Source organism: Salmo salar, chromosome 21 (assembly GCF_965601325.2).
Source record: "Salmo salar chromosome 21, fSalSal1, whole genome shotgun sequence".
NCBI lineage: Eukaryota > Metazoa > Chordata > Actinopteri > Salmoniformes > Salmonidae > Salmo > Salmo salar.
Genome location: NC_138311.1, coordinates 13028313 through 13046754, shown reverse-complemented (window position 1 = coordinate 13046754; position 18442 = coordinate 13028313). Strand labels below are relative to the sequence as shown.

The following is an 18442-nucleotide window of genomic DNA, read 5'->3' as shown; positions in this document are numbered from 1 at the left end:
AGTTTGCAAGCAAGGAGGCCTACAAACCTGACTCAGTTACACCAGCTCTGTCAGGAGGAATGGACCAAAAATCACCCAACTTTTGGAAGCTTGTGGAAAGCTACCTGAAACGTTTGACCCAAGTTAAACAATTTAAAGGCAATGCTACCAAATACTAATTGAGTATATGTAAACTTCTGACCAACTGGGAATGTGATGAAAGAAATAAAAGCTGAAATAAATCATTCTCTCTTCTATTATTCTGACATTTCATATTCTTAAAATAAAGTGGTGATCCTAACATTAGAGTGTCTAGTTTGAGAAACAGACGCCTTACAAGTCCTCAACTGGCAGCTTCATTAAATAGTACCCGCAAAACACCAGTCTCAACGTCAACAGTGAAGAGGTGTCTCCGGAATGCTGGCCTTCTAGGCAGAGTTGCAAAGAAAAAGTCATATCTCAGACTGGCCAATAAAAATAAAAGATTAAGATGGGCAAAGGAACACAGACACTGGACAGAGGAACTCTGCCTAGAAGGCCAGCATCCAGGATTCGCCTCTTCACTGTTGACGTTGAGACTGGTGTTTTGCGGGTACTATTTAATGAAGCTGCCAGTTGAGGACTTGTGAGGTGTCTGTTTCTCAAACTAGACACTCTAATGTACTTGTTCTCTTGCTCTGTTGTACACCGGGGCCTCTTACTCCTCTTTCTATTCTGGTTAGAGACAGTTTGCGCTGTTCTGTGAAGGGAGTAGTACACAGCGTTGTACCAGATCTTCAGTTTCTTGGCAATTTCTCGCATGGAAGAGCCTTCATTTCTCAGAACAAGAATAGACTGACGAGTTTCAGAAGAAAGGTCTTTGTTTCTGGCCATTTTGAGCCTGTAATTGAACCCACAAGTGCTGATGCTCCAGATACTCAACTAGTCTAAAGAAGGCCAATTTTATTGCTTCTTTAATTATCACAACAGTTTTCAGCTGTGCTAACATAATTGCAAAAGGGTTTTCTAATGATCAAATTGCCTTTTTAAAATGCTAAACTTGGATTAGCTAACAAAACGTGCCATTGGAACACAGGAGTGATGGTTGTTAGTGGGCCTCTGTACGCCCATGTAGATGTTCCATAAAAAAATCTGCTGATTCCAGCTACAATTGCCATTTACAACATTAACAATGTCTGCACTGTATTTCTGACCAATTTTATGTTATTTTAATGGACAAAATTTACTTTTCTTTCAAAAACAAGGCCATTTCTAAGTGACCCCAAACGTGTGAACGGTTGTGTACATCTATGGACGAGCGACGTCAGAGCGGAACAGACTAAGATACAGTAGAATAGCGTAGAACACAGTATGTGTGTATATATATATATATATATATATATATATATGAGAGAGATGAGTAATGCCAGATATGTAAACATTATTAAGTGACTAAGATACCATAGTATAGATAGTGTGCCAAGCTTGTAGTGTCATTCCCAAGATGACTCGAGTCTATAATCGCTGCCAAAGGTGCTTTAACAAAGTACTGAGTCAAGGGTCTGAATACTTACGTACATTTAATAATATTTTTGCAAAAATGTCTAAACTTATTTTACTTTGTCATTATTGGGTATTGTGTGTAGATTGATGAGGGGGAAACAAATATTTTAATTACTTTCAGAATAAGGTTGTAATGTAACAATGTGGAGAAAGTCAAGGGGTCTGAATACTTTCCGAATGCTTTATGTTTGGATCAGAATCGCTGTTATAATCATTGGCCAGTGTGGAGAATTAAGTTAAACCACCAGTTCAAATCCCTATCCTTGGCTAATTTAGGAAAGGGACAATTTTCGCTAGCTTCCAGAGGAGGACAACACGACGAGATGCAATAATTCAAGTTGTTTCTGTCAATGGCGTATTGCTCTCGATGTGATATGATTGGAGGGAAGCCAAATCCAAACTGGCATCTATTGACACTTTTTTGGTATGCCAGGACCATTCACAGTTGAGCTCGCTCAGTTTAGCCGAATGCTGATTGGCTATTATTTTATTTAAAAAAAAATATATATATATATATATATATATATATATATATATATATTAAGGGAGGCCAAATTCTTGCTGGCTTCCATTGCATTTTACAGCCCACCCTTTCCTTCTGTTAGAAAATGGGCCTTTATTATTCCTTGATTCAAGCTGTTTAAAGGTCTGAAGGATTGTGCAATTCGATTTAACAAAGGTTGGGCTCATTGGACGTCATTAATGTCATAGTTCACAAATCATTTAGAAATGTCAAACATAAGAGCTGGAGTAACAGGATTATCGTAAATTATTTCTGACAGAGTTGCTGTGTCAGTATTGTTTTAGCAGAGGATGAGAGAAAAAAAAAAGAACATTTTCCCCCCAAAATGCTTCCATCATATGCAACATGTTTAAAGTTATTCAAGGTTCCGCATTACTTGGCATGAAGTGTGTTTTCAGTGTTCAACAATTTCAAGTACCTTGTCTAGGTGCTGACTTGGAACCGAATTCCCTCTGGGGGGGAAAACGATAAAAAATCCATCCCATTATCATTAGTCGTAGTTGTAATCCCTAGCTTTTCAATGTTTCGCTTTTCAGCCAGTATTTGTGTACGGGTATATTTTTATGTTTTTCATATGACATCCACTATTAATAGTGTTTGGTGTTAGATGGTACTGAACAGTCTCAAATAATTTGAATGGCTGTGAAAGCTAAAGCAAACTACTCCCCATCCCCCTTGTCTTCAGTTGGTGTGACCTTATTTCTTCTTGCGGTTGAAAAGTGCAAAAGGCCTTCTCAAATCCTGGTTGTTTTTAGTGCCGGTATGGGTCACCTTAGTTGACTTTGGCATTTTGCCAGGCACTGTGCCCTCACAGTGGGTTTGTACCACAGTGTGCAGGTGAAGATAATGGCTGCCCTTTAGAGAGGGAAGAATTTCCAAGTATTTTTGTTGTCAATCCCAGCAGGTGGGTGTGAATGTGAGACTAGGTAGCCAGGATGGAGCGATTGCCAACGGTAGTAGCAATATCAGATTTTTAACAGTAATGTAATATTGCTCACATTTCTGGTCATAAGAAAAATTAGTGCTGGTATTATAATGGTCACAGTGGTTGTTGTCTCCGAGGTCTCTTTAGAACTTAAGTTGTGCTATGTTCTATCCTACAGAATAGCTGAGTGGCGGCTTGTTGCCGATTGACCCAAATTTGATCCTTTACCAGTGCGGCCCCTATTACCTTTGCTTTCCTTTCGCCAATGTTTTTCCTCATTACTGAGTGATTAATGCTGGGCGACTGTATTGTCTTGAGTCACCTGCCGCTGCAAGTAGTTAACCCATATCATCTGGATGCAATAGAGAAATGTGTGTCGTGATTATTTGTTCACAGGCAAGAGTTTTGCCTCATAATAGTAGCACACAGGGTTAGAGAATAACTGATTACATGTGTTTAAAGTTACATGGAATCTGGTGGAAAGATGGCGCCAACAGCGAAGGGCGACATCTTAAGAGTTCCAACCCAACTTTGCTATTTATTGACTTTTTTGTGTTCATTTGAACTTTTTTGGGACAAAGTTCATACTAGTATCACATATGACCGCCACACACTTCTTTACATCAGATTGACAGTTACTAACCTCGATTTCGACTTCAAATCCGACTTCAACTCTGACTCAGCTGTTCCCTTGTTCATACTGGACCCCAATCCTTTGTTTCATGGGCTACCAAAACACAGAGGGCGTGGACACGGTAGACGAGCCGGCTTCCTGGTGAGATTGAGAGGAAGAGAAAACCTACCGGCACGCTCTATTGGCAAATGTCCAGTCACTCGAGAATAAGATGGATGAGCTTCTTTCAAGAGTCTCCTATCAGAGAGACTTGAAAGAGACGTGGCTGAATGACTCTATGTACATAAAACTCAGTGGTTTCTCCATGCAGCGGCACGGTCGGATGAAGGCGGCCTTGGGCAAGTCCAAAGGGGAAGAGGTGTGCCTCTTCATAAACAACTGGTGCACTGCTTCCAGTGTGAAGGAAATCTCTAGCTTTTGCTCACCTGATATAGAATACCTCATAGTAAGCTGCAGACCCTTTTATCTCCCAAGAGAGTTTTCATCCGTAATTATCATGGCTGTCTACATCCCTCCACAAGCCCACACCTCTGACACTAAACAAACTGTATGGGGGCAAAAACAAACAAGAAACCACTCAATCAGAGGCAGCTTTTCTGGTGGGCGGAGACATTAAAGAGGGCAGACCTTTAAAACCATTCTACCTAACTTTTACCAACACGTCTCCTGTGCCATTAGGGGCACAAACTTTAGACCACTTTTATTCTAGCCACAGAAACGCACACAAGGCCCTCCTTCGTCCTCCCTTTGCCATATCTGACCACGACTCTATTCTCCTGATTCCTGATTACAAACACAAGTTCAAACAGGAAGTACCAGTGACACGCTCAATACGGAATTGGTCTGATGAAGCAGAAGCAAGGCTACAAGACTGTTTTGCTAGGGTCAATGCTATCCAGAATCCTTGGGACGTCACTACCCTAAACGTAACGTTAACCCCTACCCTAAACATAAGAAAGATAAGGAAACCATTATTAAAAACATTTTGGCATGTATTTATCACCTTAGTTTAGTGCCTAAAATATCTCCTTGTCTACTTCAATTCATTTTTTAACTGGTACCGGGGACCTTCAGACGAGTCTTGTGAAGCTTGAGGGCGTATTAGAGCAATACATTTGTAAAATGTAGTAACTTCACAAAATGTGGAAAAAGGGAAGGGGTCTGAATACTTTCCGAATGCACTGTACATGGCCATTAAGGCAAAATCGTTCTTCAAGATGACGTAAGAGCAGGGTCAAATAATAAGCACAGTGATTGAGGGTGCAACAGGTCAGTACCTCAGCGGTGAATGTCAGTTGGCTTTTCATAACCAAGCATTCAGAGGTCGAGGCAGCAGGTGCTGTAGAGCGAGAGAGAGGGAGGTTGTCGAAACGGCAGGTCCGGGACAAGGTAGCACGTCCGGTGAACAGGTGCAGGGAGAACAGCAGACACTGGATCAGCAGCACAACCAGATGGACTGGTGATGAGGACAGCGAGGAGTTGTCAGGCCAGGTAGTCCTGAGGCATGTTCGTTGGGCTCAGGTCCTACGGGAGAGATAAGCGAAATGGGAGAATTAGAGGGAGCATACCTAAGATCATGCCTGACACCAGGTAAGACAGGATAATTGCACCAGATAGGACAGACTCACCCTAGCTTCCTGGCACATAGACTATTGCAGCATAGATATTGGAGACTGAGGCGGGGGGTTGGGGGAAACTGTGGCCTCGTCCAAAGTTAACCCCACCCACTTTGCCAAAGCACAGTCCCCACATCACCAAAGGGATATCAATGCCGGACAGGAAGATCATGTCAGTGACTCAACGCACTCAAGTCAAGTATAGGGAATAAAGCCTGGTACGTGATACACCTCTCCTTGGGAGGGCATGGGAGAGTGCGAGCAAGCCAGTGACTCAGCTCCCTTAGGTTCAGAGGCAGATAATCGCAGTAGAGAGAGGGGAGCCGGCCAGGCAGAGATAGCAAGGGTGGTTCGTCACTCCAATGCCTTGACATTCACCTTTCGCACCCATCAGCCAGACTACACTCAATCATAGGATCTACTAAAGAGATCGGTCTTCAGTAAAGACTTAAAAGTTGAGACCCACTCGGCGTCTCACATGGATCGTCAGACCATTCCATAAAAATGGAGCTCTATAGGAGAAAGCCCTGCCACCAGCTGCCTCCAAATTCTAGGGCCTTGCGTCTTGAGACCGTAGCGTATGTACAGCAGGACCAAATCGGAGAGCTAGGTAGTAGCAAGTTCATGTAATGCTTTGTAGGTTAGCAGTAAAACCTTGAAATCAGCCCTAACCTTAACAGGAAGCCAGAGTCTAGCACTGGAGTAATATGATTTTTTTGGGGGGTTCTAGTCAAGATTCTAGCAGCCATATTTAGCACTAGCTGAAGTTTATTTAGTACCTTGTCCGGGTAGCGGAGAGTAGAGCATTGCAGTATTATAATATTCAAGTGACAAAAGCATGGATTAGCTTTTCTGCATCATTTGGACGAAAAGTTTCAGATTGTTGCAATGTTACGAAGCCGGACAAAAGTGGGTCTTTAATAATTTTGATATGTTAGTCAAAAGAGAGATCAGGGTCCAGAGTAACGCCGAGTTCCTTCAGTTTTATTTGAGAACTGTACAATCTTCGAGATTCACTGTTAGATCCGACAGCAGACCTAGAAGTAGCATCTCTGTTTTGTCCGAGTTTAAAAGTAAAAAATGTGCTGCCATCTACTTCCTTATGTCTGAAAAACAGGCTTCCAGGGTTGGCAATTTTTGGGCTTCAACATGTTTCATTGAAATGTACAGCTGTTTTTTTATTTTTTTATTTCACCTTTATTTAACCAGGTAGCCCTGTTGAGAACAAGTTCTCATTTACAACTGTGAACTGGCCAAGATGAATCAAAGCAGTGTGACAAAAACAACAGTTACACATGGGATAATCAAACGTACAGTCAATTATACAATAGAAAAATCTGTATACAGTGTGTGCAAATGAAGTAAGGAGGTAAGGCTATAAATAGGCCAATAGTGGCGAAGTAATTACAATTTAGCAATTTACACTGGAGTGATATATGTGCAGATGAGGATGTGCAAGTAGAAATACTGGTGTGCAAAAGAGCAGAAAAACAAATATGGGGATGAGGTAGGTAGTTGTTTGGATGGGCAATTTACAGATGGGCTGTGTACAGCTGCAGCGATCGGTAAGCTGCTCTGACAGCTGACGCTTAAAGTTAGTGAGGGAGATATAAGTCTCCAACTTCAGTGATTTTTGCAATTCGTTCCAGTCATTGGCAGCAGAGAACTGGAAGGAAAGGCGGCCAAAGCAGGTGTTGCTTTGGGGGTGACCAGCAAAATATACCTGCTGGAGCGTGTGCTACGGGTGGGTGTTGCTATGGTAACCAGTGAGCTGAGATAAGGCGGGGCTTTACCTAGCAAATCATTATAGTTGACCTGGAGCCAGTGGGTTTGGCGACGAATGTGTAGCGAGGACCAGCCAACAAGAGCATACAGGTCGCAGTGGTGGGTAGTATATTGGGCTTTGGTGACAAAACGGATGGCACTATGATAGACTGCACCCAATTTGCTGAGTAGAGTGTTGGAGGCTATTTTGTAAATGACATCACCGAAGTCAAGGATCGGTAGGATAGTCAGTTATACAAGGGTATATTTGGCAGCATGAGTGAAGGAGGCTTTGTTGCAAAATAGGAAGCCGATTCTAGATTTAACTTTGGATTGGAGATGCTTAATGTGAGTCTGGAAGAAGAGTTTACAGTCTAGCCAGACACCTAGGTATTTATAGTTGTCCACATATTCTAAGTCAGAACCGTCCAGGGTAGTAATGCTAGTCGGGCAGACGGGCGGGTGCGGGCAGCGATCGGTTGAAGAGCATGCATTTAAGAACAGTTGGAGGCCACGGAAGGAGTGTTGTATGGCGTTGAAGCTCGTTTGGAGGCTTGTTAAAACATTGTCCAAAGAAGGGCCAGATGTGTACAGTATGGTGTCGTCTGCATAGAGGTGGATCAAAGAATCTCCCGCAGCAAGAGCGACGACATTGATATATACAGACTGTAGTCTGGCTTTTTTATGGCAGTTTTGGAGCAGTGGCTTCTTCCTTGCTGAGCGGCCTTTCAGGTTATGTCGATATAGGACTCGTTTTACTGTGGATATAGATACTTTTCTACCGGTTTCCTCCAGCATCTTCACAAGGTCCTTTACTGTTGTTCTGGGATTGATTTGCACTTTTCGCACCAAAGTACGTTCATCTCTAGGAGACAGAACTGAGCGGTATGACGGCTGCGTGGTCCCATGGTGTTTATACTTGTGCTTTCTTCACCACACTGTCTGTGTGGGTGGACCATTTTCAGTTTGTCCGTGATGTTACAATTTTGGACAGGTGACTAGTGACTAATTGATTACATTTAGAAAGTAACCTACCCAAGCCTAGTAGCACATTGTTTGGTGTATGCAAAACATTTCTCTCCACAGTGGTAATATTTTTCATATATACCGAACAAAAATATAAATTCAACATTCAACAATTTCATAAATTGCAAATAAATTCATTAGGCCCTAATCTATTGATTTCACATAAATGGGAATGCAAATATGCATCTGTTGGTCACAGATACCTTTTAATTTTTTTTTTTAAAGGTAGGTGCGTGGTTATGAAAACCAGTCAGCATCTGGTGTGATCACCATTTGCCTCATGCGGCGTGACACTTCTCCTTCACATAGAGTTGATCAGGCTGTTGATTGTGGCCTGTGGAATGTAGTCCCACTCCTCTTCAATGGCTATGCGAAGTTGCTAGATATTGGCGGGAACTGGAACACGCTGTCGTACTCGTCGATCCAGACCATCCCAAATGTTTGTTTCACTCCTGCACAGTCTTAGCAGCTTACAGGAAATGTGTACAGATCTTTGCCACATGGGGCAGTGTATTATCATGCTGAAACATGAGGTGATGGCGGCGGCGGATGAATGGCATGACAATGGGCCTAAGGCTCTCGTGACGGTATCTCTGTGCATTCAAATTGCCATAGATAAAATGCAATTGTGTTCGTTTTCCGTAGCTTATGCCTGCCCCTACCATAACCCCATCACAACCATGGGCACTCTGTTCACAATGTTGATATCAGCAAACCGCTCGCCCACATGACGCCATACACATGGTGTGTGGTTGTGAGGCCAGTTGGAGGTACTGCCAAATTCTCTAAAACAACGTTGGAGGCTGCTTATGGTAGAGAAATTAACATTCAATTTTCTGGTAACTGCTCTGGTGGACATTCCCGCAGTCAGCATGCAAATCGCACGCTCCCTCAACTTGACATCTGTGGCATTGTTGTGTGACAAAACTGCACATTTTAGAATGGCCTTTTTATTTTCACTAGCACAAGGAGTACATGCGGTTTAATCAGCTTCTTGATATGCCACACCTGTCACGTGGATAGATTTTCTTGGCAAATGAGAAATGCTCACTAACAGGGATGTTAATAAATTTGTGGACAAAATTTTACAAGCTTTTTGTGCGTATGGAACATTTCTGTTATCTTTTATTTCAGCTCATTAAACATGGGACCAACACTGTATAATTTTTATTCAACAACATTGTATACCATTAGGATCATTTTCCGCCTCAATATTTTGTTTCCAGTCTGCAAAGACAACGTAATAGTCATTTAGCACTCTATTTGGCCCCTTGGCTGTTTTACTTGGACCCCAGTATGGGTGTAAATCACAATATTTATTTATTATTCTTTCCTGGAGATAGTTGTTAGTGTCTGGAGTATATTAATCCTTGTTTTCTGCTTTCTTTGGCCAGGGTCCTCGTCCACTGAGAGACATCTGGAAGTGACAGCGATGGCCGACTGCGTGCCTTTCCTCGGTATGGAGGACCTCAGGGAGATCCTTACAGCTGTTCTGCACAGGAATGCTAAGACCGTGCAGGAGTGCCGGCCGCTAAAAGTCACAAACTACCTTCAGGTAAGAAATAAACATTGATTCATGTACCTGAAAATAAAGCTCACTTACACAATAATAAATGTATGTGTGAATATACAGTGCCTTCAGAAAGTATTCACACCCGTTAACTCTTTCCACATTTTGGTGTTAAAGCCTGAATTTAAAATGTATTCCATTTAGATTTTTTTTTTGTCACTGGCCTACACAAATACCCCATAATATCAAAGTGGAATTATGTTTTTAGAAATGTTTACAAATTAATTAAATATGAACATCTGAAATGTCTTGTCATTCAACCCATTTTGTAATGGCAATCCTAAATAAGTTCAGGAGTAAACATTTGCTTAACAAGTCACATAATAAGTTGCAATAGTAGTGTTTAACATGATTTTTTAATGATTACCTCATCTCTGTACCCCACACATACAATTATTTGTAAGGTCCCTCAGTCGAGTAGTGAATTTCAAACACAGGTTCAACCACAAAGACCAGGGAGGTTTTCCAATGCCTCGCAAAAAAGGGCACCTATTGGTAGATGGGTAACATAAAAAAATCTGACATCAAATATCCCTTTGAGCATGGTGAAGTTATTAATTACACTTTAGATGGTATATCAATACACCCAGTCACTACAAAGGTACATATGTCTTTCCTAACTCAGTTGCCAGAGAGGAAGGATACCACTCAGGGATTTCACCATGAGTCCAACGGTGACTTTAAAACCGCTACAGAGTTTAATGGCTGTGATAGAAGAAAACTGAGGATGGATCAACAACATTGTAGTTACTCCACAATACTAACCTAATTGACAGAGAGAAAAGAAGGACGCCTGTACAGAATACAAATATTCCCAAACATGCATCCTTTTTGCATAATGGAAAGGAGCTAAACACGGGCAAAATCCTAGAGGAAAACCTGGTTCAGTCTGCTTCCCCCCCAGACACTGGGTGACGAATTCAACTTTCAGCAGGACAATAACCTAAAACACAAGGCCAAATATACACTGGAGTTTCTTACCAAGAAGACAGTGAATGTTCCTGAGTGGCAGAGTTAGTTTTGACTTAAATCTACTTGTAAATCTATGGCAAGACTTAAATGGTTTTCTAGCAATGATCAACAACCAATTTGACAGAGCTTGAAGAATTTTGAAAAGAATAATGGGCAAATTTTGCACAATCCCGGTGTGGAAAGCTCTTAGAGATTTACCCAGAAAGACTCAGTTGCAATTGCTGTCAAAGTATTGTGTGTGTGTGTGTGTGTGTGTGTGTGTGTGTGTGTGTGTGTGTGAATACTTATGTAAATTAGATTTTTCTGTATTTAATTTTCAATAAATTAGCAAAATGTCTAAACATGTTTTTACTTTGTCATTATAGAGCAGGGCTGGGCAACTCCAGTCCTCGAGGGCCTGATTGGTGTCACACTTTTTCTCCATCCCTAGCAAACGCAGCTGATTAATCAAGTTGCATTCTAAACTGAAGATCATGATTAGGTGATTATTGTTCGCTGGGGCTGGGGGAAAACTGTGACACCAATCCGGCCCTCTAGGACTGGAATTGCCCATCTCTGTTATAGAGTACTGTGTGTAGATGGGTGAGAAAAAACATTGATTTAATGCATTTTGAATTCAGGCTATAACACAACAAAATGTGGAATAAGTCGAGGGGTATGAATACTTCCTGAAGGCTGTGTGTGTGTGTGTGTGTGTGTGTGTGTGTGTGTGTGTGTGTGTGTGTGTGTGTGTGTGTGTGTGTGTGTGTGTGTGTGGTGTGTGTGTGTGTGTGTGTGTGTGTGTGTGTGTGTGTGTGTGTACAAGGTTCCTATACTGTACTTTCCTGTGGGTAAATGTATGGTGGTTAAATTGATGTGAATGTCTTGAAAGCCCTTTATCACGTAATGAAAGTGGAGATGGAGTCAAGACTGGAACACTCCAGCCCGAGACCCATTGAGACCCAGACCCTGTATATTGACACCATGATGAGACCAAGACCAATTCATTGTGATAAAATGAGACCCAGAGAAAAAATACATTCTCTCTAAACATTTGGTGTCCGGCTTCCACCTTTAAAAAGCAAGGTAAGTAAGAGTAGCCATGTCCAAACCAGAATGGCCCATAGGGCAAAAGCCTACCTCTTGTTTGTATCATAAAATAGCTTGATGTACAAGTACACACCCTGGACAGGTTGCTAGTCTATCACAGGGCCTTACCACAAACCCATCTCCCCAACCTTCCAATCTTAGGGCAGATACTCTTACCCCAAGGCCACTGAGTTGGCCAGAAAGCAAGCTGGTGCATCTTGACCACATGAGTTTAGAGACTACAAAAAACAATGGTATTTTCTGATACTATGAGCCGAGATCAAGACCCAGACCAGGATAGTGGTGCCAAGAAGCAGACACCTTTCCAAGACCCAATGTCGACATCAAGACCACTAGATCAAGACTATCTCTAGGTGAAAGCCAAATATACTGATTATGTTGCCTTTAATGCATGATGGTGTGTTCCGCTTGAAGGGAGAAGCTGTTCGACTGGCCCGTCAGCTGCCTGTGAACCTTGCCAAAGAGGATGTGGAGGACACACTTTCGCGGATGCAACAGCAGCTAGAGGAGACCAGCCAAGCCTGCATCCATGGACAAGCCTTTTTCCACCACCTTTCTGACATTCCTGACACCGAACAAGAGGCGCTGAAGATCATGTCCAATATTTTGTAGCTTTGATACCTTTTTGTTACCTTTTCCATGGAAGTATAGAGCTAGTTAAAACAAACCCTGGATAAAGTGCATTCGGAAAGTAATCAGACCCCTTGACTTTTTCCACATTTTGTTACGTTAGTCTTGCTCTAAAAGGGATTAAATTGTTTTTTGTTCATCAATCTACACACAATTCCCCATAATGACGAAGCAAAAACAGGTTTTTAGACATTTTTGCAAATGTATTAAAAATAAAACACTGAAATATCACATTTACATAAGTATTCAGACCCTTACTCAGTACTTTGTTGATGCACCTTTGGCAGCGATTACAGCCTCGGGTATTCTTGGGTATGACGCTAGTTTCTCCCATTCTTCAATGCAGATCCTCTCAAGCTCTGTCAGGTTGGATGGGGAGCGTTGCTGCACAGCTATTTTCAGGTCTCTCCAGAGATGTTCGATTGGGTTCAAGTTCGGGTTCTGACCGGGTTCTGGCTGGCTGACTTGTCCCGAAGTCACTCCTGCATTGTCTTGGCTGAGTGCTTAGGGTCGTTGTCCTGTTGGAAGGTGAACCTTCGCCCCAGTCTGAGGTCCTGAGTGCTTTGGAGCAGGCTTTCATCAAGCATCTCTCTGTACTTTGCTCCGTTCATCTTTCCCTCGATCCTGCCTAGTCTCCCAGTCCCTGCCTCTGAAAAACATGGTGCCAGGTTTCCTCCAGACGTGACGCTTGGCATTCAGGCCAAAGATTTCAATCTTGGTTTTATCAGACCAGAGAATATTGTTCCTCATGGTCTGAGAGTCTTTTAGGTATATTTTGGCAAGCTCCAAGTGGGCTGTCGTGCCTTTTACTGAGGAGTGTCTTCTTTCTGGCCACTCTACCATAAAGGCCTAATTGGTGGAGTGCTGTAGAGATGGTTGTCCTTCTGGAAGGTTCTCCCATCTCCACAGAGGAACTGTGGAGCTCTGTCAGAGTGACCATCAGGTTCAAGGTCACCTCCCTGACCAAGTCTCTTTTCTCCCAATTGCTCAGTTTGGTGGTTCCAAGAGTCTTGGTGGTTCCAAACTTCTTCCATTTAAGAATGATGGAGGCCACTGTGTACTTGGGACTTTCCTTACTGCATAAATTCTTTTGGTACCCTTCCCCAGACCTGTGCCTCGACACAACCCTGTGTCGGAGCTCTACGGACAATTCCTTCCTCATGACTTGGTTTTTGCTCTGACATGCACTATCAACTGGGGACCTTATATAGACTGGTGATGTCACCACAGGTGGACTCCAATCAAGTTGATCATCTCAAGGATGATCAATGAAAACAGGATGCACCTGAGCTCAATTTCGAGTTTTATAGCAAAGGGTCTGAATACTTATGTAAATAAGGTCTTTCTGTTTTTTAATACATTTGAAAAAATTTCTAAAAATCTATTTTCTCTTCGTTATTATTGGGTATTGTGTGTAGATTGCTAAGATTTATTTTTAAATTTAATCCATATTTGAAGATCTGCTTATAATTAAGAATAATTAAGATGTGGTGTTCCTGATTTATAAAAAAATGCAGGTCTTCATAATGAATGGTTTTATGTATGTATTTACTAATGTTAATGAAAGTGAATAAATGCATGTTATACAATTAATTATAATTTTTTACATAGTTTAGTTAAGCAGGTCATATAAGGTAGCTTATCGACTATCTAATATATGCATTATATTTCGATTTTGCACAACACTTTTTTAATTCAGTCTTCAAAGTAATAATAAATATGCTGAATAAGTTTTTGTTAATGGATGAATTGGTCATCAAATTTTATCTGATCTTCATCTAAGTCACAACAATAGACAAACACAGTGTGCTTCAACTAACACACAAATGATTGTATTTTTCTTGTATATATTGAATACATAATTTAAACATTCACAGTGTAGGTTGGAAAAAGTATGTGAACCCCTAGGCTAATGACTTCTCCAAAAGCTAATTGGAGTCAGGTGTCCACTAACCTGGAGTCCAATCGATGAGACGAGATTGGAGATGTTGGTTAGAGCTGCCCTGCAATATAAAAAAACTGTCACAAAATTTGAGTTTGCTATTCACAAGAAGCATTGCCTGATGTGAACCATGCCTCGAACAAAAGAGATCTCAGAAGACCTAAGATTAAGAATTGTTGACTTGCGTGAAGCTGGAAAGGGTTACAAAAGTATCTCTAAAAGCCTTGATGTTCATCAGTCCACGGTAAGACAAATTGTCTATAAATGGAGAAAGTTCAGCGCTGTTGCTACTCTCCCTAGGAGTGGCCGTCCTGCGAAGATGACTGCAAGAGCACAGCGCAGAATGTTCAATGAGGTTAAGAAGAATCCTAGACTGTCAGTTAGACTTACAGAAATCTCTGTAACATGCAAACATCTCTGTTGACAATCCTACGATACGTAAAACACTAAACAAAAATGGTGTTCATGGGAGGGCACCATGGAAGAAGCCACTGCTTTCCAAAAAAAACATTGCTGCACATCTGAAGTTTGCAGAAGTGCACCTGGAAGTTCCACAGCGCTACTGGCAAAATATTCTGTGGACAGATTAAACTAAAGTTGAGTTGTTTGGAAGGAACACAACACTATGTGTGGAGAAAAAAAGGCACAGCACACAACATCAAAACCTTATCCTAATTGTAAAGTATGATGGAGGAGTATCATGGTTTGGGGCTGCTTTGCTACCTCAGGGCCTGAACAGCTTGCTATCATCGACAGAAAAATACATTCCCAAGTTTATCAAGATATTTTGCAGGAGAATGTTAGGCTATCTGTCTGCCAATTGAAGCTCAACAGAAATTGGGTGATGCAACAGGACAACGACTCAAAACATAGAAGTAAATCAACAACAGAATGGTTTCAACAGAAGAAAATACGCCTAATGGAGTCCTGACCTCAACCCGATTTGAGATGCTGTGGCATGACTGTGGCATCACACTAGACATCCCAAGAATATTGCTGAACAGTTTTGTAAAGAGGAATGGTCAAACATTCCTCCTGACCATTGTGCAGGTCTGATCCTCAACTACAGAAAACGTTTGGTTGAGGTTATTGCTGCCAAAGGAGGGTCAACCAGTTTTTAAATCCAAGGGTTCACATACTTTTTCCACCCTGCACTGTGAACGTTTACACTGTGTTCAATGAAGATATGAAAACGTATAATTGTTTGTGTGTTATTAGTTTAAGTGAACTGTGTTTGTCTATTGTTGTGACCTAGATGAAAATCAGATCAAATTTTATGACCAATTTATGCAGAAATCCAGGTAATTCCAAAGGGTTCACACACTTTTTCTTGCCACTGTACGTTGTAAAATATATTTTACATTGCTAACAATATCAGTTTAGGGACATGTTGAATAATCTGTGTCATCGTGGGTGTAGTACTTATGCTTATCTGCAGAGCTCTTCAGAATTTTGGGGGGAGATAACAAACACCCTTAGGTGTTTGAGTATGTTGGCCACAAAGTAGAGAACAATATTCATCACACATCCCTCAACTCTACCCATCAGGAACTCACATTCTTATGCAGTGTGCTAGCCTACTACTAAGAACTGGGTCAGCCTGAGTCGCTGGGCTGTAACCATTCAGCATGATCATGCTCCCGCTGATAGCTGTAATTACTTGAATGGGAGCCAACAAAATCTTCACGTCCCGGATTCTTTATGGTACGCACCTGACTTGGCCCTGTGCTGGACTTCTTTGTGTTTGAGTGTGAAACCATTCCTTCATGAGCAGAAAAAACACAGCCTTGTCCTGTGTTACATGTAGGCACCGACAGTTGAAGTCGGAAGTTTACATACACCGTAGCCAAATATATTTAAACTCACAATTCCTGACATTTAATCCTAGTAAAAATTGCCTGTCTTAGGTCAGTTAGGATCACCACTTTATTTTAAGAATGAAATGTCAGAATAATAGTAAAGAGTGATTTATTTCAGCTTTTATTTCTTTCATCACATTCCCAGTGGGTCAGAAGTTTACATACACTCAGAATTTGGTAGCGTTGCCTTTAAATTGTTTAACTTGGGTCAAATGTTTCAGGTAGCCTTCCACAAGCTTCCCACAATAAGTTGGGTGAATTTTGGCCCATTCCTGCTGGCAGAGGTGGTGTAGGCCTCCTTGCTCGCACAGTTCTGCCCACAAATTTTATTTTGGATTGAGGTCAGGGCTTTGTGATGTCCACTCCAATACCTTGACTTTGTTGTCCTTAAGCCATTTTGCCACAACTTTGGAAGTATTTTTATATTTGACTAGGCAAGTCAGTTAAGAACAAATTCTTATTTTCAATGACGGCCTAGAAACAGTGGGTTAACTGTCTTGTTCAGGGGCAGAACAACCGATTTTTACCTTTTCAGCTCGGGGATTTGATCTTGCAACGTTTTGTTTACTAGTCCAACGCTCTAACCACTAGGCTACCTGCCGCCCCGTATGCTTGGGGTCATTGTCCATTTGGAAGACCCATTTGCGACCAAGCTTTAACTTCCTGACTGATGTCTTGAGATGTTGCTTCAATATATATCCACATAATTTTTTCCCTCATGATGCCATCTATTTTTTGAAGTGCACCAGTCCCTCCTGCAGCAAAGCACCCCCACAACATGATGCTGCCACCCCCGTGCTTCACAGTCGTGATGGTGTTCTTCAGCTTGCAAGCCTCCCCCTTTTTCCTCCAAACATAACGATGGTCATTATGGCCAAACAGTATTATTTTTGTTTCATCAGACCAGAGGACATTTCTCCAAAAAGTACGCTCTTTGTCCCCATGTGCAGTTGCAAACCGTAGTCTGGCTTTTTTATGGCAGTTTTGGAGAAGTGGCATCTTCCTTGCTGAGGGGCCTTTCAGGTTATGTCGATATAGAACTCGTTTTACTGTGGCTATAGATACTTTTTTACCGGTTTCCTCCAGCATCTTCACAAGGTCCTTTGCTGCTGTTCTGGGATTGATTTGCACTTTTCGCACCAAAGTACATTAATCTCTAGGAGACAGAACGTGTCTTCTTCCTGAGCGGTATGACGGCTGCGTGGTCCCATGGTGTTTATACTTGCTAACTATTTTTTGTACAGATGAACGTGGTAACTTCAGGCGTTTGGAAATTGCTCCCAAGGATGAACCAGACTTGTGGAGGTCTACAATTCTTTTTCTGAGGTCTTGGCTGATTTTCTTTAGATTTTCCCATGATCTCAAGCAAAGAGGCACTAATTTTGAAGGTAGGCCTTGAAATACATCCAGAGGTACACCTCCAATTGACTCAAATTATGTCAATTAGCCTATCAGAAGCTTCTAAAGCCATGACATAATTTTCTGGACTTTTCCAAGCTGTTTAAAGGCACAGTCAACTTAGTGCATGTCAACTTCTGACCCACTAGAATTGTGATACATTGAATTATAAGTGAAATAATCTGTCTGTAAACAATTGTTGCTAAAATTACTTGTCATGCACAAAGTAGATGTCCAAACCGACTTGCCAAAACTATAGTTTGTTAACAAGAAATTTGTGGAGTGGTTGAAAAACGAGTTTTAGTGACTCCAACCTAAGTGTATGTAAACTTCCGACTTCAACTGTATGTGGCTATTTCTTATGATGAAAATAAGTGAATACAGAATCAAATTATGCAGCTGGATTGTAAATGACATGCAGCTGACGTGCATCTGACTTTTCAATCTTCCACGGGTGGATTTCTAGGCCTTCCTTGATGTACAATATTTTCTTTGTAATATTGACCAATATCGATACTGATGTATTTCTTAATTTTTATGGCCTTTTTTAAGCATTTTAGTACAGATACAAACTGCTACAAAGTTTGGATATGCATCACAGAGTAAATTAAATTCATCAAAGGTATTGGAAAGTTCAGGAAAACATCAGTGAAGATCATCAGGTAATAGTTGTGTGTGTGTGTAGAAAAGATCGGCATTTCTTTCAATTGCGGTTTTGTCACAGTCCCTTTTAACATGTCGGCTTGTGTGTCGTAGAGGGAAACAGAAGACGCGTACGTGTTCTGGAGTCAGCTTTCATGGGGTCATAATAGCTAACAGCTTCAACTGTTCAAAAGCTGAGGCCGAAATTGTAGGAAGAAAACAGAAGCCACTCTGTCCCTACTGCTAATAGCGGATATCAAAGGTTACTCACGTAACCATGGTTCTATGATCTAAGCAGAGCATTCGGTTAACTACAGACCACTCCGTTTGT

General features: G+C 41.5%; 1 protein-coding gene across 2 annotated transcripts in view; it reads left to right on the top strand.

Annotated features, from left to right (window-relative positions):
• pms1 (PMS1 homolog 1, mismatch repair system component) overlaps nucleotides 1–13863 on the top strand; it is a 56885-nt gene extending 43022 nt beyond the window's left edge. For both annotated transcript variants that reach the window (XM_045704497.2, XM_014164266.3), the window contains exons 12-13: nucleotides 9404–9564; nucleotides 12055–13863. In XM_045704497.2, the coding sequence (XP_045560453.1) occupies nucleotides 9404–9564; nucleotides 12055–12252 (359 nt within the window). In that variant the 3' untranslated portion in view covers nucleotides 12253–13863. The remainder of the gene's footprint in view (nucleotides 1–9403; nucleotides 9565–12054) is intronic.
• Nucleotides 13864–18442: the final 4579 nt, after the last annotated feature.